At 34.5% G+C, this 26,351-nt stretch overlaps 1 protein-coding gene across 1 annotated transcript in view; it reads right to left on the reverse strand.

The window, feature by feature from the left end:
• The window catches only part of LOC146738005 (fibrocystin-L-like), a 30,182-nt gene that overhangs the window by 916 nt on the left and 2,915 nt on the right, over window positions 1–26,351 (reverse strand). Inside the window, exons 6-17 of the mRNA XM_085504665.1 lie at window positions 24,371–24,535; window positions 21,960–22,160; window positions 15,844–17,472; window positions 13,532–13,759; window positions 12,765–13,013; window positions 9,299–9,544; window positions 7,998–8,177; window positions 6,139–6,369; window positions 5,489–6,027; window positions 4,239–4,413; window positions 2,585–2,747; window positions 1,827–2,059 (exon numbers count right to left, since the gene is read on the reverse strand). Coding sequence (XP_085360791.1) covers window positions 1,827–2,059; window positions 2,585–2,747; window positions 4,239–4,413; window positions 5,489–6,027; window positions 6,139–6,369; window positions 7,998–8,177; window positions 9,299–9,544; window positions 12,765–13,013; window positions 13,532–13,759; window positions 15,844–17,472; window positions 21,960–22,160; window positions 24,371–24,535 — 4,239 coding nt within the window. The remainder of the gene's footprint in view (window positions 1–1,826; window positions 2,060–2,584; window positions 2,748–4,238; window positions 4,414–5,488; window positions 6,028–6,138; window positions 6,370–7,997; window positions 8,178–9,298; window positions 9,545–12,764; window positions 13,014–13,531; window positions 13,760–15,843; window positions 17,473–21,959; window positions 22,161–24,370; window positions 24,536–26,351) is intronic.

Genomic DNA, 26,351 nt, shown 5'->3' on the forward strand with positions numbered 1-26,351 from the left:
TGCCAGTCATCATGATATGCACACTCATCATCATTAAATATCATTAAATAAATGCTTGGAGTCATTGCATTAATAATTGGTCTTTGCATCAATGATTTCACAGTGTCATTGCAGTATTGGTTGACCATTACATCATCAGTTAGTCATTACATTAAATGGTGGTGCTTGTCATGCTGTTAGTATTCGTTACTACGTAATTGTTTGGGTATTTTACTGTTAGGTTACGAATAACATAACTAGTTTCAATCATAACTTTAGACAATAATGCTTTTTTTTGTCGAGGTTAGCGACATCAGCCATTTTGTCTCTCTTTGTTGTAACAGATCAGGAAAATTGCTGAAAAATCGGGTTAAATTATATTTTAGAATATCGCATTGTTAAATTAATATTTATAGTTTACATTGTTAGCATTTCTGTGGGTTAAATACTAGGATGATGTAGAAAGTTTTCATCGTTTCAGTAGATCTGCGTCTGCTGATGTCCAACATGGCGACGAAGATTTGTACCCCAAAAATGCATCTCTGAGAACGTTTCATAAGTTTATTTTGTACCTTGAATTATAATCTGAGAGTCTTTTATGAGAACGTTATGATAGTTTAAACAATGTTAGTTTCATTTTATTGAAGTTTGCCGACATTTTACTCCCAGATAGCAATGTCAGCTTCTTTTTTTTCCTGACCACTGACAGTGGCAGTGTAAGTGACACAGGAAGTTGTATGGTTTCATAGTGCAGTTTTAATCTGAATATATATATTTTTATTTCAGTGTTCATATTCCTACTAAATCCTGACAATGCTGTATAAATTTGTTACAAAAAAAAAACATTACAGAAAACCCCAATCGATGGAATTGTCTTCCAACGGATATGTAATTTCATGCAAATTATGATCGTCGCAACGTCGGCAGTATGCTAATTGCCTTTGTTTTAAATGTTTACAGAGACACGCATCCTAACAAAAGAAGTGGGAGAGTTTCCTAACCATTCTTCCAGTAACTGTGGTTTGTACTCAGTTTTATCTTTGTTTATATGACACCCATATATCTCGGGCATGCATGACGCGATGATTACCACCCTTTAATGATGTGTCATTACATTAATATAATGGCTGGTCATTGCAGTATTGGTTGGCCATTGTAACAATATTCAAGTTAAAAATTAATCTGCTACTTTGTTGGCATTGGAACTTCCTATATACATCATCTGAAAGGAAATACGATAGTGCATATACTGTATAAATGTTCGACCCATTTGAAATAATACAAAATTACATGCTACAGGGTCCATAACACCAAGAGCCAAATGATTTCCAAGACTTTTCCCCAAACTTTCTTGCATTTTTCCCCAAGACATTTTAACCCCTAATTTGGGCATGAGGATAGCAATTACTGCTGACACTTGTCAAAACTAAAGTAGAAAACACTTTATAAAAAAAGACTCTATGCAGAGAAAATGGGCCTTTTTAAAATGAATTACCAAACGAAGAAATTTAATGACTTTTCAAAGATTTTTTTGATTTTTCCTGTAATTTAAAGACAACTCAAAGACTTTCCAGACCTCAAAAAAACGCTACGGACCCTGATGCATGAAGGTCCCAAAATGTTCAATGTACATACAAAGCTTGAACAAAATCTGTACATTCACAACCAAGATCCAGATTCGAAATTGCAGAAATGATAAATCATAACATTTGTAACATTAAAATTACTGCAATCAGATAATTTTTAACATATTTTTTCCTTTTTTGCGACCTCAATTAGTACATTAATATGGTTAGTTGTGTATTATGGATTTGAATTTCAGTGCAAGACAAATCAAGAGTACATACCTTTGTTCGGTGCTACATCATCAATGTTCTTACGACTTCCATCTAGATTGGTCAGTAGAGGTAATGGAATACGGTAATCACCAACTCCATGTCTCCTATCACCATCCCATTCATATTCAGACTTTGGTATCACTGTTCCTGGTGTCCCCAACAATCCACCATCAAGATCTTTGATAATGGCTTTCTTCTTTCCATCACAATCCATGTCTACACAATCTGCTGGATTTACAAAACTGAAATCAAAGTGATGAAACATGATATTAATAAAGTGTACTATTTAGAATGAATTATTTAGCTTAAACATCACCATGCCAGATCAACACAACTTTCTCTACACATAGTTTTAAACATACTGTGTAAGCCAATTATAGCTTGCTACACCATATACTATCACAGTTTACAACACAAATCTTTAGTAATCTAGCGTGATTTAAAACTGACTTATGTTTTTCACATAGTTTGAAATTATGGGGGAGGTAATTCTCTATACTAATATTTGAAATTATGAAGAAAAAATGAGGTAAACCCAATCTCTGTGCACAATTATAATCATGGTACTTCGCAATTATTACTTGCTACGTGTACATACATAAAAAGCTAAAATACATCTAAAGTGTAGTTGCAGTCATTGCTTGAGATTGCACCACAGAATGATGAAATACCAGGAAATACACCACATATAACTATAATTCATAGACATTTTTTTATATTACAGTCATATGATGATCAATGTATTTGTGAAAATCAAATAAACTTACTCTAAAGATGGCCAGTGTATAAAAACCTTTGATGTGGGTAGGACATCCACAAACTTTGCTCCTGTCATAAAGATTGGATGCATAGCATCACCATTGGCAGGATTTGTGATAATAGCAACATCAGTTGTTCCACAAGCACTACCGAAGTTGGAGAATGTGACGTCTGAAAGACAAGAGAAAATGCCCTGTTAGTTTTCAGTGTCAGTTTATATGGAAGTGCGTGTGTATACATACATGTAAACACCTGTAAACAAGACGTATCAGAAATGTGTCTCTGAAACAGCATTCAGTAAAAACAAAATGGCTACCAGATTACAATTCTTAATCTGATCTAAAAATAAAACTGACATGCAACTGGGTTATGTTCAATGTATGTACTAAGTTTGAACAAAAACCTAATGGTCACCAGTCGGTCTTTGAACTTCATGCACAGACAAAGTGACATGCTTTATAACTAGGATGTTCTATGTTAGCACCAAATTTGAACAACATCCGTGAATGGACATTTTTTGTTTCTTGGCCATAAATCATGATTTATATTACACTATCCATTCAATGCAAGATCCCACATTATGTGTGAAATGGAATGTAAAAACAGGACAAAGGTCATAGTGGTGTCAAAACATTGCATGGAATTCAACATGAGAATATTTTGGGGTATTTTCCCGCTTAATAAATTAATGTGCTATACACATTTGATGTTGTAAGGGTACCTCAACGCAATATTCCCCTCTTCAAATTGAGCTATAAAAAAGAAATTTAGATCTAAAATCAAATATGCGAGATATGCAGTGAACAGAAAATCACCTACTGTAAAATATGACTAATTTTCACTGGGTTTAAATTTCGCTGATTTACCATTTCAGGCATATTCAGTGGGTTTTAAATTCATGGTTTTATCATTTAGATAATGTGTTCTATGCTAAATTGTACATATTCACTGGGTTTTAATTAAGCGCATTTTCCAGTCAGTGAAATAAGCAAAATTAAAACCCAGTGATTAATTAACCCCTTTACAGTATTAGTGGTGCTTCCAAAGTTCAATAGTTAAATAATATGTCATCCACAGATTCATTAAAAATACAAGTTATTGGTAATGACATAGTCCCCATTGGAATGTTATTCATGCCAAAAATAAAGTAATAAAGTAAAAGTAGCATAGTTAATAATTTAGAGTGAATAATTGGCTGGTCTAGTATCAACAGAAATTAGATGTATTAAATGACCCAAAATTGTAATATATGGTCAGAAACTGGATATGTTATTCATGCATTTTTTGTATCCAAACTGAATTTCATTTGTCCAGGCTCATGTACAGAGATACGAAACATGAAACAAATCATCATGGACATGTATCTCAACATAATGTTTTGTATCAAATTTGAATGAAAATCAACGAATTCTGTCCAGGATACTACATTTTCAATAAAACAAGATGGATGCCAGTCGACCATCTATGATCTGATTATGGAACAAACTGACATGAACATGTATTCCTATATGATGAAATATGACTCCAAACAGACGGATGGAGACCGAATCATAAATCTGATCATCATACTTAGTTCGAACGAATACCTGTAACAAAGCAACTTACACCCTCTCTTAATCGCAAATCACCTCAATTTGAACTGCACTAAAACATGACACTGACCTGTTATCATCGTCTTGCCACTTACTGCCGGATAATCCATCAATCCATGGAATGGAAAAAATGGTGCACCAGAAGTGCTGGAGGTGAAAGAAGCCCAGGTAACACCAGATTTGCCTCCAGAGGGGGTTCTTGGTGCACGTTGCTTGGAGGATTGTTGTATGGCATCAGAGTTTGACTGGAGGGAGAAAAAATAAACACTTCATACCATGGATCAATCATTATTTTAATAACATGATTTAAAGATGAATTCCTCTACATTTTAAGAAGAACTTATCCCACTAGTGTTCGGCATAGCATGTAACAGCTATATAAAGAATTTTCAAAACACATCCCTAACTTTATTTGCTAACAAGAGAAATAGATTTCCAATGAATAATCATTTTTACATATTGTAAGACAATTTGGCAACCAATACATTAGGAGACAATTAAATCCCATGCATAGCTGAGTTGAGGTTGGAAGAATTAGAAATTCCAAAATCTGCATATACAACTTTAACATAAAACACATGTTGGTGAATGTCTTAAATTACCAATATATAATGGAAACATTAATATTTTAATACCATATTCCAAACAGTTATTTGAAACAAAAATTCGCAAAGTAATCAAATGAGCCAAGTCATGGTATCTTTGCAGATGACATCACAATTTTGAATTGAGTGCATCGATCAATATCGAATGAATATCGGGGTGGGATATCAAAAACATCAAATGGGCTGTATCACATGGAACAGGCATGATACATGATTCATTTTAATACTGAATGACAATATATTATTATATATTACTGCAAAGCTAAATTTAGGAACTTTTATCACAGTCCCTCTATAGAGGGACTGTGCTTTTATACACAGCAGTAACATCAAGTGCTGAGAGATTTTTACATATTTTTTAATTGTATGTGCATTTTTATTTGTAATACTGTAATAAGCCAATATGATATATGTGATATGTATATGTTACCAGTACATGTAAAAAGCAGACAGCATGCTGGAAAAAAAACAATTTTAAGCTCTTCTATTAACATAAATACACATTTGAACTACAAAGATCATTTTAGATAAGTATTACATGGAATAACGTTTGAAAATACTGAGGATTTTTTTGTTAAAATTTGTTCATGGGAACATTAAGACAAAAGATGTACCGGTGGTTTATGTTGTGACTTAATGTGAGGTTACAAGTTAATGCATTTTTCCCTCACTGAATCAGATTTTTTTTTCACTTTTAAATAATTGTTATACATACCTGAGCTGTACTACAATCAAAGCTTGGACTTGTACCAACAAACAAAGAATTATCAATACTGACAAATTTATCAGAAGTCTGGTGACTGAGTGCATGTGGTGCATACACCATTGGCATCACACTTGCGTAGTTATCAACAAGCACTAAATTAGACATCATAACACTGCACTGAGGATGAAACCAAACTCCAAAGTCATAGCTTCGATAGACAAGGAAGTTGGAGATCTTGGAACATCCCGTCAGGCCATCACTGTAGTACATATGGATACCATGTAGAGTTGTATGCGCTACATTGCCTTCCCATTTGTTTTCAGGATCTGGTTCAGAGTAGCATGGCTCACCAGAGATTTTGAATCCAATTCGCTCTGAGCCACCAACAGCGTTGTTTTTCATGACTACCCTCATTGCCTTGTTTACTTCAATACCACCCATCCATATAAGATTCTCAGACTCAAATCTATCTTGATATGTACCAGGAAATATTGTTAAAGTTACCAAATTATGTTCTAAGCGATTGTCACTGCCAGCAACGATGATACCTACAATAACAGGAAGTTACAGTCATATATTCATAGCTATTAGGTTGTTGCTGTGATGAAGAAAAAAAAAAAACTGGTCTAAACTGAAGCAAAACAAAACAGCATATCTACCTGCACCAACAGTATGGTGTATGACATTGTTTTCTATATTCAGTCCATTCGTTGTAAACACACCAATACCAGTATTGAAACCATGATGGAAACTATTGCCTCGGATGTAGGATGAATTCTGGATTATATCACCAACATCTCGGAATGCCAAGGCATACCTTGGATCAGAGTAATCAGGCCAACCTTCTTGACCACAATTCTTAAATTCCACATTTTCAATTCTGCCATTCCCTACAAAAATTAAACAGATTAGCACTTAATCAGATATTCAAACTCAAGAAATGTTCATAAATGCATAAACAGAGAAAAAATAATTTTTAATGACACAAAATGTCAATGTTTGCTTCGCAACGAATGTGGTGCTTTACTAATGTCACTAATAATGACACTGTGTTACAATTTAGACAAGTTATTGGTAATGACACAGTCTTGATATTTTATTTGTATTTATATATATAAAGTCTAGATGTGGGAGTCGATTATTCCAAAACAAAAGATCTCAATACAAAGTATATGTAGAGCGAATAAATGCGGTAATAGAGGAATTAATACACAACTACATGAATATTGAAACTCGACAGCACTGTTTCGTAAGGTACAAGTACCTCACTCATCAGGAGCTTTATGTTTAATTCACTGCACCAATGAGCATACATATACTTCGCAAATTAACATATTAATTAAAAATAAAAAACATACAGGTTTAAGTGTTACGTAATAAGGCTTTTGATCTGTGTCGGCATAATAATACGAGTGCATTTCTTTTGTTTAGTGTGGAGTGGTGAGGTCTAAAAATTATTATAAATTTTTCCTTCAAACATAGAATGCATCGTTTGCAGAAGCTACTGTACGGGCTACCACGAGCAAGAATTTTCCATGTTATTCTGTGCTCAATATTTTTTTTGTATATATATATATATATATATATACCGTACTTCCCCGAGTATAAGCCCAGGGGCCTGAACAGGTAAAATTGGGAAAATTATCCAAATTACATTTTTCGTTCACAGCGCCGATCTCAGAGAATTATTACGTCTTTTTTATTTCCACAACAATTTTTACAATGAATGAAGAAACAAAAAAGTTCATAAAAATACACACATTTTATTACAATACGGTTTACATACCGTCTGAATTTACGGTGCAAAAATGGGTAGGGTCTGTGGGGAAAACTGTCAAAGGCAAGATCTTTATTATTATTTTAGTTGTGGAATGTTTTCGATCAGACACAAACTCTCGATACAAAGCAATTTCCGCCATGGTGTTTTTCATCATGATTTGACCTGAACAACTTCCTTTGACCTAACAGGTCACGTCTTTCGTTAACCAATCAAAATGCTGTGTCGTACAGTCAAAGTTTTCTGTTTATTGACGAAGAAATTGTTTCAACGCAACGCGGAAGTGAATTACCGCGATGTTAAAATGCGATCTGATTTTGACAAAAAATGATGATTTTTTTCCCTAAAGATGTTGATTCGAAATTTGTTAAAGGTAAACTGAGGGTGTAGGAAGTATTCAAACTTTTCACGGTTGCCAACAAGTCATGTCGAAGAATAGTTTGCTCGTTCACATCCCATTCACGAAGGTCTCAATGAACACAATTATTCGTCCAAGCAAGTCCAAGATAAAACATTTTCAAAAATAAAAATGGCTGCCAGTGGGCCATCTTGAAATGAATCACTAAACCACTACATGAGCATATGTCCCACATAAAGCACTAGGCACATACAAAGAATGAATGGATTCAGTCTGGAGGGTTCCGAATATTCCTCCAAATAGACATCCCTGTTTCAAACTTTGCTCAAATAGGGACCAGTAAAAATTGTAGATATAATTCAATGGTTACTAAATTAACTTACCCACATAATTCACACCTTCTTGTATAAACCTTCCAATGATTACTCGACAACCAAATGATTCATCAGATAGAGTACCAGCTGGGTTATCTGCACCTTCTATCACAATATTATGTGTTAATAATCCTACTTCAGCTGCTAGTGTGTAGGACCAGGATCCATCTGCAAGAGTATGACTTACACCTAGTAGAGAAACAAATAGAGTGAATTGTTATCAATGAAATCTGTGTGCACTCACTGAGAATGAGATGTGTGTACTGCAAACTGTTATCAAGTTGTAGTGTAGAGTTATCAATGAAATCTGTGTGCACTCACTGAGATGTGTGTACTGTAAACTGTTATCTTGTTGTAGTGTAGAGTTATCAATGAAATCTGTGTGCACTCACTGAGATGTGTGTACTGTAAACTGTTATCTTGTTGTAGTGTAGAGTTATCAATGAAATCTGTGTGCACACACCAAGATTTGTGTACTGCAAACTGTTATCTAGTTGTAGTGTAGAGTTATCAATGAAATCTGTGTGCACTCACTGAGATGTGTGTACTGTAAACTGTTATCTAGTTGTAGTGTAGAGTTATCAATGAAATCTGTGTGCACTTACTAAGATGTGTGTACTGTAAACTGTTATCTTGTTGTAGTGTAGAGTTATCAATGAAATTTGTGTGCACTCACCAAGATGTGTGTACTGTAAACTGTTATCTAGTTGTAGTGTAGAGTTATCAGTGAAATCTATGTGCACTCACTAAGATGTGTGTACTGCAAACTGTTATCTTGTTGTAGTGTAAAGTTATCAATGAAATCTGTGTGCACTCACTGAGATGTGTGTACTGTAAACTGTTATCTAGTTGTTGTGTAGAGTTATCAATGAAATCTATGTGCACTCACTAAGATGTGTGTACTGCAAACTGTTATCTTGTTGTAGTGTAGAGTTATCAATGAAATCTGTGTGCACTTACTAAGATGTGTGTACTGCAAACTGTTATCTTGTTGTAGTGTAGAGTTATCAATGAAATCTGTGTGCACTTTATGTGTGTACTGCAAACTGTTATCTAGTTGTAGTGTAGAGTTATCAATGAAATCTGTGTGCACTCACTGAGATGTGTGTACTGCAAACTGTTATCTAGTTGTAGTGTAGAGTTATCAATGAAATCTGTGTGCACTTACTAAGATGTGTGTACTGCAAACTGTTATCTAGTTGTAGTGTAGAGTTATCAATGAAATCTGTGTGCACTTACTAAGATGTGTGTACTGCAAACTGTTATCAAGTTGTAGTGTAGAGTTATTAATGAAATCTATGTGCACTTACCAAGATGTGTGTACTGCAAACTGTTATCAAGTTGTAGCGTATAATTATCAATGATGTTCAAGACAGTGAATATCTCCGTATGGAAAGGCTCATAATCTGTTGGTGCTATGACAATTTCATCTCCAACTTTCCAGTCTACTGCATCTTCCATTGTTATTATATCATCACCAACATTAGCAGTAGCAGCTAAATGAGTCCAGTAGATATTAGGTTCTTTTCCATGAAGATCTAAGTCACCAAAGACACCTGTAAATTGATAAAGGAAATAAATTTATTTACACACAACCATGGTCGACTATCAATTAACCATGGTTGACCACATTTTGTTAACTACATTTTGTCAGTAACCATGTTTTTGATAAATGGGACTTGACCATGGTCAGTGACATGGTAGTTGATTATTGGTGACCTGCCATATTATTCTTGTTGGTTCAGCTCATTCTCCCTCCAAGAGTTTCATGCCGGCCGTTAGAACACAGAAAGTACCTCCCACACACCACCATTTTGTGATGACACGCCACAAGACTTATACTACGCGTATTCTTGACATGTTTACTGCCACTCCATTTGTGCTATGTAAAATATGAGCTTCTCACTTTGAATCAACCTGAATCTACAAACAGCACATATGCTTTCGTCAGGTATGAAAATCGTACACCAGCATGGCAATATTTTGGTGGGAGTCTTTGAAAGCAGTACCACTGTGATGCATTGACCAATAACCAATAAGCAAAAGATCACATGGTGGCAGAAATATATTCATAGAAACTCTGCATGGGGGAAGCTGGTTCAGCTGTTACTAGTACATGTATATTTATATCCATTATGTGATTTACCTTAAGAGCTGAAGACTATATATTGTTGTATATAAACTATTGTCCTCTATCATGTTGTAATAATTGATGAAGAAAATATATGGAAAATGACTTTGCATTCCAATATTGGAGGTATGTAAATGTGTCGAAATGGACATAGTGCGAGTGGTTAGTGCTAGTAGCACTAATCAGAAAAACTACTAGATCTAGTGCTAAAATGGCACTAGATCTAGTGCTAAAACGGCACTAGATCTAGTGCTAAAATGTACATAGTGCGAGTGGCATTGATATCGCGTTGACAACGACGTCAAGGCATCCAGTAATTCTCTGAAAATAAATTAATATTTACGTAAAATTTTTGTATCTTTCATTCATTGGAAATGTGCTACAGTGGGAAAATTGAGAATGTCATTGCCCATGTTTGTCATAATAGACCTTTGGAACAACGCGATCGGCCGGGAAACTAGCTGAAACAGTAAAAGTGCAGGTCGAACTTTGCAATTTTTACAAATTGTGAATAGATATACTGTATGAAATGGTATTGTGGGGAAGTTTGTGTTTTCAACTTTGGCGAATGGAAACTTTATGTAAATGGTGGAATTCAGCGTTGATTTGTTTTTAAATCGCTGATGTGCCGTTTTATTCTGGTCGGCGCCACACTTAATGAAAATAGATCTTTGAAAATGAAATTATGATGCCATATGTGAACTAAATAAAAATTGGTATACTCCTAGTTTAAGTCCCGGGTGCCTGTAAAGCTCGGTGGATTTTGTGTGTACTGCGACCTGTGAATGGGCATATACAAATTCACGCAATCCTGTTGTTACATTGTATCATGGAGGAACTAACGGAATATGATGTAACCTCGCCGATTTTTTGATTTTTTAACGTGACCATATTATATATGTCTAGACACTTTCTCTGCAATAATATGTTGTAGACTCTCGAAATCTTGTTCTTGTTACAGTTGCTAATAATTAAAACATGTGAAGTAACGAGTTCGTCTGTTGAATTTTCGGTTGTGAAATACGTATTTTAACCCTTCACAGCTAAACAAACCCAGCGTATGGTCGTGTTAAAAAAAATGGGACAAAGAAATCGTCCAGGGCGATTTTTCGTCAGTTTTTAAATTTATTTTTTAAAATATTTTGTCGTAATTTATCGGACATTTCAATCGTTCCTGAAGTCTAAATCAGTCTATTTAAGTTTTTATTCAAGAGCGTGTTTAATTGTGACTAGCATAAGCTCCGTTTTCTATTGTCTTTGGTTTGGACAAAGAGCTGTTATCACTGTAGTGTAAACAAGGTTAAAGTATTCTTCTTATGCTAAGTTCATCTTTGAAAACAACTATTTTTTATTTTAAAAAAATCATGCCATTTTCCCATCAAAATCCAAGCCAAAAGAGCGTACTAAAACATTGGCAAATCTTTTCCGCGTTGCGTTCAATAACATTAACATATTTAAATGAGCTATGATGATTTGAACGCGTTGGCATCATCCAGCATTTTGATTGGTTAATTAGCGATTTGACCTATTAGCTCAACTCATGCAAGAGAAACATGGCGGATACCCTACCGCATCAAGCGTTTATATGCGATCGGAATCATTTGCTTACGATGAAACTAAGGTGAATTTTATTTGAATTTCATAACAGTCAACAATTTATGATTTGTGCATTATTATAATCACTACTGAGTAATACTCAACGTTTGTGAAACGTAGCATGTCCGGATTGAGCATCTGTGATGCTTGCTGCTACGCAATGCAGTTGTGTTCGTTTTTATTAGAAACGTCGTTTAAAATATACTTTTGTTACCAATAAAATAAAGACAAATGTATTTGAAAAATGACACTGGGCAACACTGTAATGACATTTCAGGTGGTCTATATTTTAATTCAGCAAGAATTATTAATTATTGTTAATTCTGCAACAGTTTCTTTCGTCTTGGGTGGCCCAACTGACTGCGTAGAACGTCTGTGTAGTTGGATACAATGAAAATGTTCCCCCAAAATATTTGATAATTATTTTTTGAAATTTTGAACCCCAAATAAGCGCCCATCAGCCCTGAAATCCCCAGGGCGATTTTTTGGATGGACGAATTTACGGCAGAATCCGGTATTATATAAAGAAAGTATTATTATGGACATCTCGCGTATATTGCTGATGTTTTATACTGTTTGTAGTTTGCATATGAAAGTGGTTGTTGATGTCCCTCCTATTATTCGACGTCGTTGACAATGCGATAACAATGCCACTCGCACTGTGCACATTTTAGCACTAGATCTAGTGCCATTATAGCGCTAGATCTAGTACTTTTTCGGATTAGTGCTACTAGCACTAACCACTCGCACTACACCCATTTCGACACATTTACATACATGAATATTGAGGAAAACTAAAATTTTTGTATAATTTTTTTTCTTCTTAATATACAAATTATTCTTGAAAATGGTCGGCTATCAAAGTACCCAGACGATTGCAACTATGGTTGACCATCAACAACCATGAACATATGGCATAGTCGACTATAGTCAGAACCATTGCAATTGATAGTCGTCCACGATAGTTCATACTTAGAGTCATATACTCAGTAGATGCAAAACATGAATTGCTCTTCCACAATGCACTGTCAACTGCCTTAAAACATTACCTATAACTTTGGATCCCAAGTTAGGTCCATAGGGCAAAACTATGTCTGGAGTCAGGTGGTTTCCTTGTAAGAGAAATCTGAAATTATGCTCAAATGGTGCGTCTTCCCAACCAACAACTAAACGTCCACCATGAATAAAAACGTAAGTAGCGTTTATCATGTTGTTCATAGTGTCGTCAATCTCTAAGGTACCATAGATGAACAGCTTATTCATATAGGGCAGTTTTATATCAGCAACCATCCAAGTATCTGGAAAATAAAAATTTATATTCATTACCAGATAGAGGGAGCTCATTTTTTAGTGCTTCAAGCACATGATACTCAGATTGTTATGATTTCCTTTACTGTATTAATTATTTATTTTTAAATTATTCATATTTCCAACCACCAGATGTGAGCTGCCAAATTCAGTGGCATTGTGTGCACCTATGTGTTTGTAATGCTCATGAACAATTCAGAATGATAGTAAGCACATATTGATTGGTCATGGGAGCAATAGCATACATCTATATCACCACCCCTCCTAGTAGGGGGTTTGAGTCAGCCAAATGATTAGTCTATTTCCTGAGGCTGTAGTAGTGATGTCATTTTGGAAATAGTTCATCATATGACCATGTATTGACCAATGATGACTTACAATCTGGATACCGGTACTGTGTGTTTCTGAAAAACATGAGAGCCAAATTACCATAACAATGATTACAATGTGGGTGATTAACATACTTTATTGTGTACATGTGATAACAATAATTATTAGATACACTAACCTGGTAAGATCATGACATTATCACCATTTACTGGTAATACACCATTACTTCCACCCCATCCATCTTCCACACCAGCCCAGGAAGCAATGTCAGACCACAAGATTGCATTGGTAGGACGTGCTGCAGGTGGTGGCGGGGGTACTGGTGTAATACAGTCTAGGTACATGCAACGGTACACTTGGAAGTAAACAGCGCGGTTAACTTCTCCAGACTCTCCTTTCCCAGACACTGAAAAACAAATAATTTAAATTATTAATAATTATATAATTTGTGTCTGCTATTTGAGATGCACAATGTGAAAACAATGTAATGTAATTTTTATGCAAATTTAGCCAATTATCATGCATATATTTCAACCCAAAACTATTAGGCCTGTGTATATATGTACCAAGTTTCATTATAATGTGATGATTAATTTTAAAACTGTACTTGAGATATTGACTAATTATTATACAATTAATATGCATTGCGCAATGTCACAGACCATCTATACAAGTTTCATTGAAATGTGATTAGAACTTTGGATAACAGTGTAAAAGCCAAAAATGTTCTAAATATTTTAAACACGCACACAGACACACTAACTGCGAAGACTCCCAGTGTGTGCTTCGCACATAGGAGTCAAAAATCATGTGTTCAACTTGTTGCTATGGGTGTATTTATGGTTTCTAGCGATATGCCCAGCTAAAAGCCACTATAATTTTTTTCAATATCATTTGGCAGTATATAACTTGCTCAGAATAACAGTTGTGCATATAAATTAGGCGACATTCCCCTTCCCCCACTCTCTTAGCAAAAGGATGTTGTGAATAGAAAAAAAATAGAAAATTGCAATAAATTATGACACAAAGCAATGTTTGACAGTAACGCACTAAATATGATTCTCATACCATGTTTTCACTGAAAAAATTGGGTGACATTTCACAAAAAAGTTGAACTTTTATTTGATTTGAAATATAAAAAAAAATAGAAAGAAGAATTTTGAATATAATCAAAAACAAAACAACATGGCTCAGCAACCCACAATGTGCTAAACTATCAATTATCCAATCTATCAATTATCCAAACAATATATTATCCATTCTATCAATTATCCAACCTATCAATTATCCAATCTATCAATTATCCATTCTATCAATTATCCAATCTATCAATTATCCAAACAATAAATTATCCATCCTATCAATTATCCGTCCTATCAATTATCCAATCTATCAATTATCCAAACAATAAATTATCCATCCTATCAATTATCCAATCTATCAATTATCCAAACAATAAATTATCCATCCTATCAATTATCCATCCTATCAATTATCCATCCTATCAATTATCCAATCTATCAATTATCCAAACAATATATTATCCATTCTATCAATTATCCAACCTATCAATTATCCAATCTATCAATTATCCAAACAATAAATTATCCATCCTATCAATTATCCATCCTATCAATTATCCAATCTATCAATTATCCAATCTATCAATTATCCAAACAATAAATTATCCATCCTATCAATTATCCAATCTATCAATTATCCAAACAATAAATTATCCATCCTATCAATTATCCAATCTATCAATTATCCAAACAATAAATTATCCATCCTATCAATTATCCATCCTATCAATTATCCAATCTATCAATTATCCAAACAATAAATTATCCATCCTATCAATTATCCAATCTATCAATTATCCAAACAATAAATTATCCATCCTATCAATTATCCAACCTATCAATTATCCAAACAATAAATTATCCATCCTATCAATTATCCAATCTATCAATTATCCAAACAATAAATTATCCATCCTATCAATTATCCAATCTATCAATTATCCAATCTATCAATTATCCAAACAATAAATTATCCATCCTATCAATTATCCAACCTATCAATTATCCAACCTATCAATTTTCCAAACTATCAATTTTCCAAATAATCAATTATCCAAACTATCAATTATCTAAACTTTTGATTATCCAAACAATGAATAATTCAAAAAATCAATAATATAATTGACAGAGGTCTGCCACTCAAACTCAAGAAATTTGGTCTGAAAAATAACAGAAAAAAAAAACAGTTTTCGGTAAAAATTATGTCATTTGCAGTAATTTTCGTCCAAACTTGGCCAAAAAACCTACTTCTAGATCATTTTTACTTAGAAATTAGACTAATATATTAGGAATTTTGGACAACACATCACTGTATATCTATCTTCTATGGGAGTGCCCCTGACTCACAGGTGTGGTTGTAATACAGAAAGTATGTACACCAATACAATTCTATATATTCTATACTTACACAGATATGACACAGAATGAGTAGCATTATCAAAGTAGAAGTCACCATTGTCATTATCATAGGTCACCATTTCTTCAGTAGTGTCAGCCATATGACCAAGAATAGAGAAGCGGTCAGGAGTTTGTGCAACAGAGTGACTTATAGTAACATAATCAGTAGGTTCCATATTATAGAGAGTGCCGGCGTACGAGATATTTGTGATGTGTTCAACATCTTCCCATACCATGTTGTAATTCTCTCCATCAACCAGAGTAATCATCCAACCATTTAAGTGAGTGAGACGCGCCTTTTTATATGGAACAATGCTTGAGCCATAGTCATTGATGAAGTTGATATTTTTGTATCGCAAAGAGGAAGGGGAGACACTGTTGAATGCGAAACGATGTATTTTTACAGTGTTATCACACACAGCTCCTGGAGATGTACCCACATTGAAAGATAGAGCAGTGGCATCACAGTGAGCGGATGGAAGAAGACCATTATTAGGGGTTACAATATAATTAGCACTGCCAGTCAGTGAACCATCCAAATCAACATATACAGCTTCATGCTCCCACTGAAAACCAACTTTGTTTGGCGAGTTAAAAAATTCTAAATTCTGAAATTTAGTTGTCCATCCTCCTTGTCGGCTTTTGCAATGTGCACAGGCTCTCAGAGCTGAACAACGGTTCTCATCAAAATTGATAAATTTAACACCATCGACAGTCAAAAAAGCTGACTTGGGTGTTTTTATCCCTGCAATAGTACATGATGCTGATGCATTGATAATGCTGCTATGACCAATGACAACTGAATCTTTCACCATAGGACCATCAACATATCCACCGCTCACATCAACCATTTCAATTCCAGCCTTGTCATTGTTAAATACTACAAATTCATGCAGCTGCACAGGACCAGAGTGAACAACTTCTGCTCCTCGTTCATTGTTCCATGAAGTCAGGCTGTAAAAACGACTAGGTGTATTTGTACCCCCTTCCATCGGAGTGTATGTTGGGAACACCCATAGTCCATACCACCCTAGGGAATGTGCTGTGTTGTTCTGGAACTCTTTCACTGGGATTTTCCTTGGGTATATCGTGGAAGTAAAAGATGGTCCACCAGGATGTACAGGCATGTTATACCAAAAACCAAAATGTGTACTCCCAGCTGCGGCGTTGTGTCGAACAATATTATCTGGATTGGTAATCCAGAAAACTGCTGGTGTTATGTCAACATTGAGTAAACTAGAACTTGCCTTTACAAAGATACCCAAGTTATATTGTATAATATTGTTAGTTTCTATGCCATCCTCCATGAAATAAGCATGACCCATGATATCAAATGCCACATTGTGTTCAACTAACAGATTATGGACACCATGTATGGTCACAGCACGATTGAATGTATGATGAATACCACATCCACGAACATAGGAACCAGACACATCACCATTCATGTGGAAATGAATCGGGTAACGACCGAGGCGAAAAGCCTGACCAGCATGTGTAACTTCAACGTATTCAATTCTTCCAGTAACCAAGTTTGCATCCTGCTCCTTAGCACCAAACATTATCTGATGACCAAATTTGTCACTGCCAGTCTCTTCACCAAATCTACCTTGAAAACATGTCTGAGTAGAAAACTGATCTATAAAAAATAATAGAAACAAATTTCTATTACTTTGCTCACAATCACTGATGTATGGGGCTAACATTGCATCGTCTTTTCGCGATACACTTCAAAGAGCCCGTATATTAATTGATTAACCTAATTCTATCTCAAAAATGTAAAGACAAAAATCAGAAGGCAGCTTTAATGACACATGGTACATGAACAGATATGGACCTATTCTTTCCTATTATGGCTACAACTTCAGAGATACTGAAAGTTCATTTGTCATTTCATATAATTTTGAAAATAAACAAGCAGCCTGACGGCTGAGATAACCCCGCTGTTAGCAATGCACATTTCAATTAAAGAACAGAAGATATCATTAGAAAATGAACAATATGTATAGTATCAAAGCGATTGGAGTTTTCAACAAAAAGTCAAAAATATCACTTTTTAGCAAAAATTACAAAAATATTCACCAAAATTAGAGAATTAAAGGTATCACCACAAAATTAACATATCTGAGAAAGGTCCACATGTAGTCCCTATATATGTAATATCAAAACAATTGGACTTTTGGCTTTTAACAAGAAGTTGAAAATATCACTTTTTACCAAAACTGCCAAAAATATTCACCAAAATTAGAGAATTGAAGATATCATCATGAAATGAATAAATCTAAGAGAGGTCTACCCAAGGTACATATACACCAAGTATCAAAAAATGCAGGCTTGTAGTTTTCAAGGAGTCGTAAAAGTAAAACACTGACATTGACACTGACGATGACAAACAATCACTCATATGATAAGCTCCGCTCGACAGCGGAGCTAATAAAAAGCTTAAATTCACAAATCATTTCAGGACACAAAAAGGAGAGGGAATAATGAAATATCATGCAAATTGGCATGCACATAAAACCATGATATCTTGCATTTGTGTCAATTAATAAATACTTGTAAAACAAGTCACTGTTAAAGACACAGTTCCCATTAAAATTGGAGGAAATGTTATTCATGCCGAAGATGTGGCCAAAATAGAGAGTGTCATTGAGTACCACCTAACAAAGAGTGTCATTGAGTACCACCTAACGAAGAGTGTCATTGGGTAACACCTAACAAAGAGTGTCATTGGGTAACACCTAACAAAGAGTGTCATTGGGTAACACCTAACAAAGAGTGTCATTGGGTAACACCTAATGAAGAGTGTCATTGGGTAACACCTAACGAAGAGTGTCATTGGGTAACACCTAACAAAGAGTGTCATTGGGTAACACCTAACAAAGAGTGTCATTGGGTAACACCTAACAAAGAGTGTCATTGAGTAACACCTAACAAAGAGTGTCATTGGGTAACACTTAATGAAGAGTGTCATCGGGTAACAGCTAATGAAGAGTGTCATCGGGTAACAGCTAACAAAGAGTGTCATTGAGTAACACCTAACAAAGTGTGCCATTGGGTAACACCTAACGAAGAGTGTCATTGGGTAACACCTAACAAAGAGTGTCATTGGGTAACACCTAACAAAGAGTGTCATTGGGTAACACCTAATGAAGAGTGTCATTGGTAACACCTAACAAAGAGTGTCATTGGGTAACACCTAACAAAGAGTGTCATTGGGTAACACCTAACAAAGAGTGTCATTGGGTAACACCTAACAAAGAGTGTCATTGGGTAACACCTAACAAAGAGTGTCATTGGGTAACACCTAACAAAGAGTGTCATTGAGTAACACTTAACAAAGAGTGTCATTGGGTAACACCTAATGAAGAGTGTCATCGGGTAACAGCTAATGAAGAGTGTCATCGGGTAACAGCTAACAAAGAGTGTCTTTGAGTAACACCTAACAAAGAGTGTCATTGGGTAACACCTAACCAAGAGTGTCATTGGGTAACACCTAACCAAGAGTGTCATTGGGTAACACCTAACGAAGAGTGTCATTGGGTAACACCTAACGAAGAGTGTCATTGGGTAACACCTAACGAAGAGTGTCATTGGGTAACACCTAACAAAGAGTGTCATTGGGTAACACCTAACGAAGAGTGTCATTGGGTAACACCTAACGAAGAGTGTCATTGGGTAACACCTAACAAAGAGTGTCATTGGGTAACACCTAACAAAGAGTGTCATTGGGTAACACCTAACGAAGAGTGTCATTGGGTAACACCTAACGAAGAGTGTCATTGGGTAACACCTAACGAAGAGTGTCATTGGGTAACACCTAACGAAGAGTGTCATTGGGTAACACCTAACAAAGAGTGTCATTGGGTAACACCTAACAAAGAGTGTCATTGGGTAACACCTAACAAAGAGTGTCATTGGGTAACACCTAACAAAGAGTGTCATTGGGTAACACCCAACAAAGAGTGTCATTGGGTAACACCCAACGAAGAGTGTCATTGGGTAACACCTAACGAAGAGTGTCATTGGGTAACACCTAACGAAGAGTGTCATTGGGTAACACCTAATGAAGAGTGTCATTGGGTAACAGCTAACAAAGAGTGTCATTGAGTAACACCTAACAAAGAGTGTCATTGGGTAATACCTAACGAAGAGTGTCATTGGGTAACACCTAATGAAGAGTGTCATTGGGTAACACCTAACAAAGAGTGTCATTGGGTAACACCTAACAAAGAGTGTCATTGGGTAACACCTAACAAAGAGTGTCATTGGGTAACACCTAACGAAGAGTGTCATTGGGTAACACCTAATGAAGAGTGTCATTGGGTAACACCTAACAAAGAGTGTCATTGGGTAACACCTAACAAAGAGTGTCATTGGGTAACACCTAACAAAGAGTGTCATTGAGTAACACCTAACAAAGAGTGTCATTGGGTAACACTTAATGAAGAGTGTCATCAGGTAACAGCTAATGAAGAGTGTCATCGGGTAACAGCTAACAAAGAGTGTCATTGAGTAACACCTAACAAAGAGTGTCATTGGGTAACACCTAACGAAGAGTGTCATTGGGTAACACCTAACAAAGAGTGTCATTGGGTAACACCTAATGAAGAGTGTCATTGGTAACACCTAACAAAGAGTGTCATTGGGTAACACCTAACGAAGAGTGTCATTGGGTAACACCTAACAAAGAGTGTCATTGGGTAACACCTAACAAAGAGTGTCATTGGGTAACACCTAACAAAGAGTGTCATTGAGTAACACCTAACAAAGAGTGTCATTGGGTAACACCTAATGAAGAGTGTCATCGGGTAACAGCTAATGAAGAGTGTCATCGGGTAACAGCTAACAAAGAGTGTCTTTGAGTAACACCTAACAAAGAGTGTCATTGGGTAGCACCTAACCAAGAGTGTCATTGGGTAACACCTAACGAAGAGTGTCATTGGGTAACACCTAACGAAGAGTGTCATTGGGTAACACCTAACAAAGAGTGTCATTGGGTAACACCTAACAAAGAGTGTCATTGGGTAACACCTAACGAAGAGTGTCATTGGGTAACACCTAACGAAGAGTGTCATTGGGTAACACCTAACAAAGAGTGTCATTGGGTAACACCTAACAAAGAGTGTCATTGGGTAACACCTAACAAAGAGTGTCATTGGGTAACACCTAACAAAGAGTGTCATTGGGTAACACCTAACAAAGAGTGTCATTGGGTAACATCTAACGAAGAGTGTCATTGGGTAATACCTAACAAAGAGTGTCATTGGGTAATACCTAACAAAGAGTGTCATTGGGTAACACCTAACAAAGAGTGCCATTGGGTAACACCAAACAAAGAGTGTCATTGGGTAATACCTAACGAAGAGTGTCATTGGGTAACACCTAACGAAGAGAGTCATTGGGTAACACCTAACAAAGAGTGTCATTGGGTAACACCTAATGAAGAGTGTCATTGGGTAATATCTAACAAAGAGTGTCATTGGATAACACCTAACGAAGAGTGTCATTGGGTAATACCTAACGAAGAGTGTCATTAGGTAATACCTAACGAAGAGTGTCATTGGGTAATACCTAACGAAGAGTGTCATTGGGTAATACCTAACGAAGAGTGTCATTGGGTAACACCTAACAAAGAGTGTCATTGGGTAACACCTAACAAAGAGTGTCATTGGGTAACACCCCTAAAATAAGCCAGGATACTGGATACTGGAGACTTTACTTGAGTTTGACTACAAAAACATACATTGTATCTTTTAGAAAAAATGAACATTTCTTCATGGAATGTACAAAATAAAGAAAACACAGACAAGAATTTCTTTCAAGTGTTGAACATCCAAAAAGCATAAAAACAAAAGAGCAGAAATTTATTTGCCTGAGTACAACTGAAAACAACATGGTGAGAAAGATTAAAGAAGAAGACACATTCCAAGTGGAAATAAAAATTAATATGGACAGTTTAAACTCTAAATGAAAAAGGTTAGTAGATTATCCAAGAGAACCAATGTACAAGGTTTGATGGATATCTGATGAGTGGCTATTGAGATATCAGGATTTTACCCCAAAATACAAGTTTTTGTATTTGACTACATACGGTACTAATAACAGCTAGAATTAAGTACATACTTGTATCAAACTCTTCAGGACAAGCTTCAATAACATCATTCCATTGACTGTGCACAGATCCTCTAACAACTACATTGCGTGTTAGTAAACCTACTTCTGCTCTAGTTGTTAAAACTACACCATCTATTGTCTCTTCCACTGAGATGTGCTCATATTCTAATGCAGGCTGGAATTCTATAGTCAGACCATCATTGGATACAGCTGAAATAGACAAATAAATAAATAAATAAATAAATAAATAAATAAATAAATAAATAAATAAATACATAAATAAATAAATAAATAAATAAATAAATAAATAAATAAATAAATAAATAAATAAATAAATAAATAAATAAATAAATAAATAAATAAATAAATAAATAAATAAAAAATAAATAAATAAATAAATAAATAAAAAATAAATAAATAAATAAATATTTTTGAATGAATGAATTAGTGAATGAACAAGCTATTGAGAATGTCACAGCCCCCACTTCTTATACTTTTAATTTAATACATGATGAATGAAATGTCAGCATTTATGTGGTCCTTTTTTGATTAAGTGCATGTATCAGTTTTACACTGAACTAATGACAGCCAGACATTTTAACATGAGTGAGTTTCCAATGTTGGCAAAAAGTAAAACATATATTGCAATAAAAATTACTCCAAATTATAGTGCATTGTTGGATAGTTATGTAAGATTGCAAGAGCAGACATTCTTTATGAATGGCAGAGTTGTGTTTGATTTGGTGATATATCTCACAATGAATGATGATTTGTAATTGTGCAAGTCAACAATCTGGAATTGGAGTGAAATACAAATCAACTTTTGTTAATATGCCAGAAAACAATTGTCTGTGAATTGTCAAGTTTCAACCTAATTGGACAGCTTAAATTTGAGATATCAGCAGAAAGGTGCAAAAAAAAAGAACAAAATGCTGATTTTCGTTTATGTGCTAGCACACATTTGTCTGAACTAAGTTTGGACTTATTGTAGATTTTTGTCATCTTAAATTTGATTGTGACATAATCAACTTTCCTTGATGTGCTAGAACACAATTGTCTATGAAACAAGTTTGGATGTAATTGGACAGTGTGAATTTGAGATATAAGCAGAATTGTGCACAAAGAAAATGAAAATTACTCATCAAACAAAATGGCTGCTGATCAGCCATATTGCCATATTGCATAGAATCTTACGAAAATCAACTTGCATCTTCATGAAATATATATACTGCCTCTGTACCAAATCTGAATAAACTTAGTAATTGTATTCTCAAGCAAAAAATTAACAAAAATATGAGATAATGCAACAGATGGACGAATGGATGGAAACATAAGTCCTCAAACTGTGTTCAGTTGGGGGCTAATAGTTGCATATTAGAACCAGTCATGTAAACACAAAAACAAAATGACCACCAGTCAGCCATTTCAAGGTTTCATCTAAGATGTTCTATGAATGTACATGTACCAAAAGTCCATACATATACAACATCGGGTTCAGGAATGGCAGAAATGCTCAATTTCGAAGAATTCTTCCAAACAACCAGACATGAACTGAATCAGCTCATGAGTGTTAATTAATTGTTAACTACGAAAATTAATTGAGCTGGTTATTTAAAACAAAAATAAGAATTTTTCTAGTCCAGGGATGTATATGAATAATCTTTTTCTTGTATTGGTGTGATACAGAAAAAAAACTCAACAGATAATTGCAGTCTATTATCACTTTAAATCCATTAGAGAATACTGTTGATGATACAAAACATTATGGAAATAGTAATTTATATGTAAAAAAGCTAAAATGCAGAATGATATTCCAAGCAAATCGATCAAGACATGTTCGAGGAAGAATGATTGATGACCACAAAGACGCACAATGTTATGTAATGTTTATCTTTGTATAAATGCATGCATTTTTTCATTATCAATTTGCTGTACCTTACAGCACTTGCTAACAACAAACAGGTGAAATAAACAAGTCTGACAGAGGATCATCCAAACTACCTACATACCAAGTATCAAAGCAACTGAGCTGGTAGTTTTCAAGAAGATGCTGAAAATTTAATTTTTTACCACAAATAAAAAAATGTATGCCAAAATAGAGAAATTAAGATATAATCGTGAAATGAACAAATCTGACAAAGGTACACAAAAGGTACCTACATACTAAGTATCAAAACAATTGATCTGGTAGTTTTCAAGAAGAAGTTAAGAATGCAATTGTTAACAGACGAACAGCTTCGCTCTGTCATCTATGACAGATATTTTGGGAACTGATATTCACATGTATTAATATCATTTAAATATCAGTTTTTGAACAACCTTTGATCTATCCTGTATGGTTGCAATCTTCCATTTTAACATATCATTGCATTCTGAGCATTTTGACTCACTAATAAAAAGCTTTATGCCAGGGTCCTCACCTGTAATGGTCAGCTGCTCATTTTCAATCATGCTATGCCTGTGATTCGTCGTAGCGATAACAATTTCATCACCAACTTGCCAAGTAATCTCTTGCATCAATTTCATCTGAGTTGCTCCAGCTGGAGCTGTTTCAGCCAAGTAAGTCCAAGTCACAACAGGAATTCCTATAAAATAGAAGAATGGCAGAAAATAATTTAATTGACAAAACATGTACTAGTATCCCAAACAATATTTGTTGGTATTTTAAAAACTGAGCCACAATAAAGGTTTGAAATCTAGAAAACAAGCTAGCTAGACTTGTTTCCATGGAAAACAGACAATTTTTTATGATTTTTGGAGTGAATATTTCACCAGGGTTCTTGACGAAATTTCATCTTCATTAATGCAATTATCAAATGGGGAAAGATTCTATTGTTGAAAATTTCCTGGTTTACAGACATTCAAGATGTTGCGATAGCGATAGCTGTTGTATCTGACGAACACAAAATTATGTCTATCAAGAAATGTCATGGTTGAAGAGACTTAAAACGAAAACTGAAATGAACGCTAGTTGGCCATGTTAAATCAAATCATAATACAAAACTGATGTGTATCAGTTACCCATCATGTGTGATGTTCATACCAAATTTGAATAAAATTGTCCTTGGCACGCTTGAGAAATGGTTGATGACATATGTTTTGGCTAAATAACATTAAAATCCAAAAATAACATACAACACATTATGTCTTGCTTTTGTACCAAATTTAAACAAAATCTGTGAAAGTGTCTTTGAGAACAGATATGAGAATTGTAAATCAAAGAAAGCTTAGAAAGAACTCCCGTGTGCTGAGAGTATTGAAGACACATTAAAAATTAATTCAAAATTACTTGTACATGAGATATTGATGGAAAAGCTGAAAACTATTTATGTAAATCAGGTAACTAATATAACAGAACAGAACAAAAAAATTATGAATTATTATGCTAATTAGAGAATTAATATGAACAAATTTTAACCCAAAATTAATCAGGCCTGTCTATTGTTCTAGAGCATTTAGGTACCAAATTTTATTCAAATGTGATGATCAGTAATTGAGATATCAGTGTTAATTAAGTATGTTAATTAGGAGATTAATAAGCATAAATATTTACCAAAAACTAATTAGGTTTCTGTATAGTTCTCTTTAAAACTTTCATTAAAATCCAATTTGTGGTTCTTTATATATCAGTGGAACATTATGCAAATTAGGTAATTAATATCCAATTAAAACTAATCAGGTCTCTGCATAATCCTAGAAGATCTATGTAGCAAGTCTCATTGAAATATGATGATTACTACTTGATATATCAAAAGCTGAAAATTAATTAATTATGCAAATTAGGTAATTAATATGTACCGTACTCATATTACCCTAAAAACTATCAGGTCTGTGCAGTGTCCTATGACATCTATGTACCAAGTGTCATTGAAATGTGATGATTACTACTTGAAATATCAAAAGCTGAAAATTAATTAATTATGCAAATTAGCTAATTAATATATACTGATATTATCCTAAAAACTATCAGGTCTGTGCAGTGTCCTATGACATCTATGTACCAAATTTCATTGAAATGTGATGATTACTACTTGAAATATCAAAAGCTGAAAATTAATTAATTATGCAAATTAGGTAATTAATATGTACTCATATTACCCTAAAAACTATCAGGTCTGTGCAGTGTCCTATGACATCTATGTACCAAGTGTCATTGAAATATGATGATTACTACTTGAAATATCAAAAGTTGAAAATTAATTAATTATGCAAATTAGCTAATTAATATATACTGATATTACCCTAAAAACTATCAGGTCTGTGCAGTGTCCTATGACATCTATGTACAAAATTTCATTGAAATGTGATGATTACGACTTGAAATATCAAAAGCTGAAAATTAATCAATTATGCAAATTAGGTAATTAATATGTACTGATATTATCCTAAAAACTATCAGGT

Source organism: Saccoglossus kowalevskii, chromosome 10, assembly GCF_978046115.1.
Source record: "Saccoglossus kowalevskii chromosome 10, keSacKowa6.1, whole genome shotgun sequence".
Lineage (NCBI taxonomy): Eukaryota > Metazoa > Hemichordata > Enteropneusta > Harrimaniidae > Saccoglossus > Saccoglossus kowalevskii.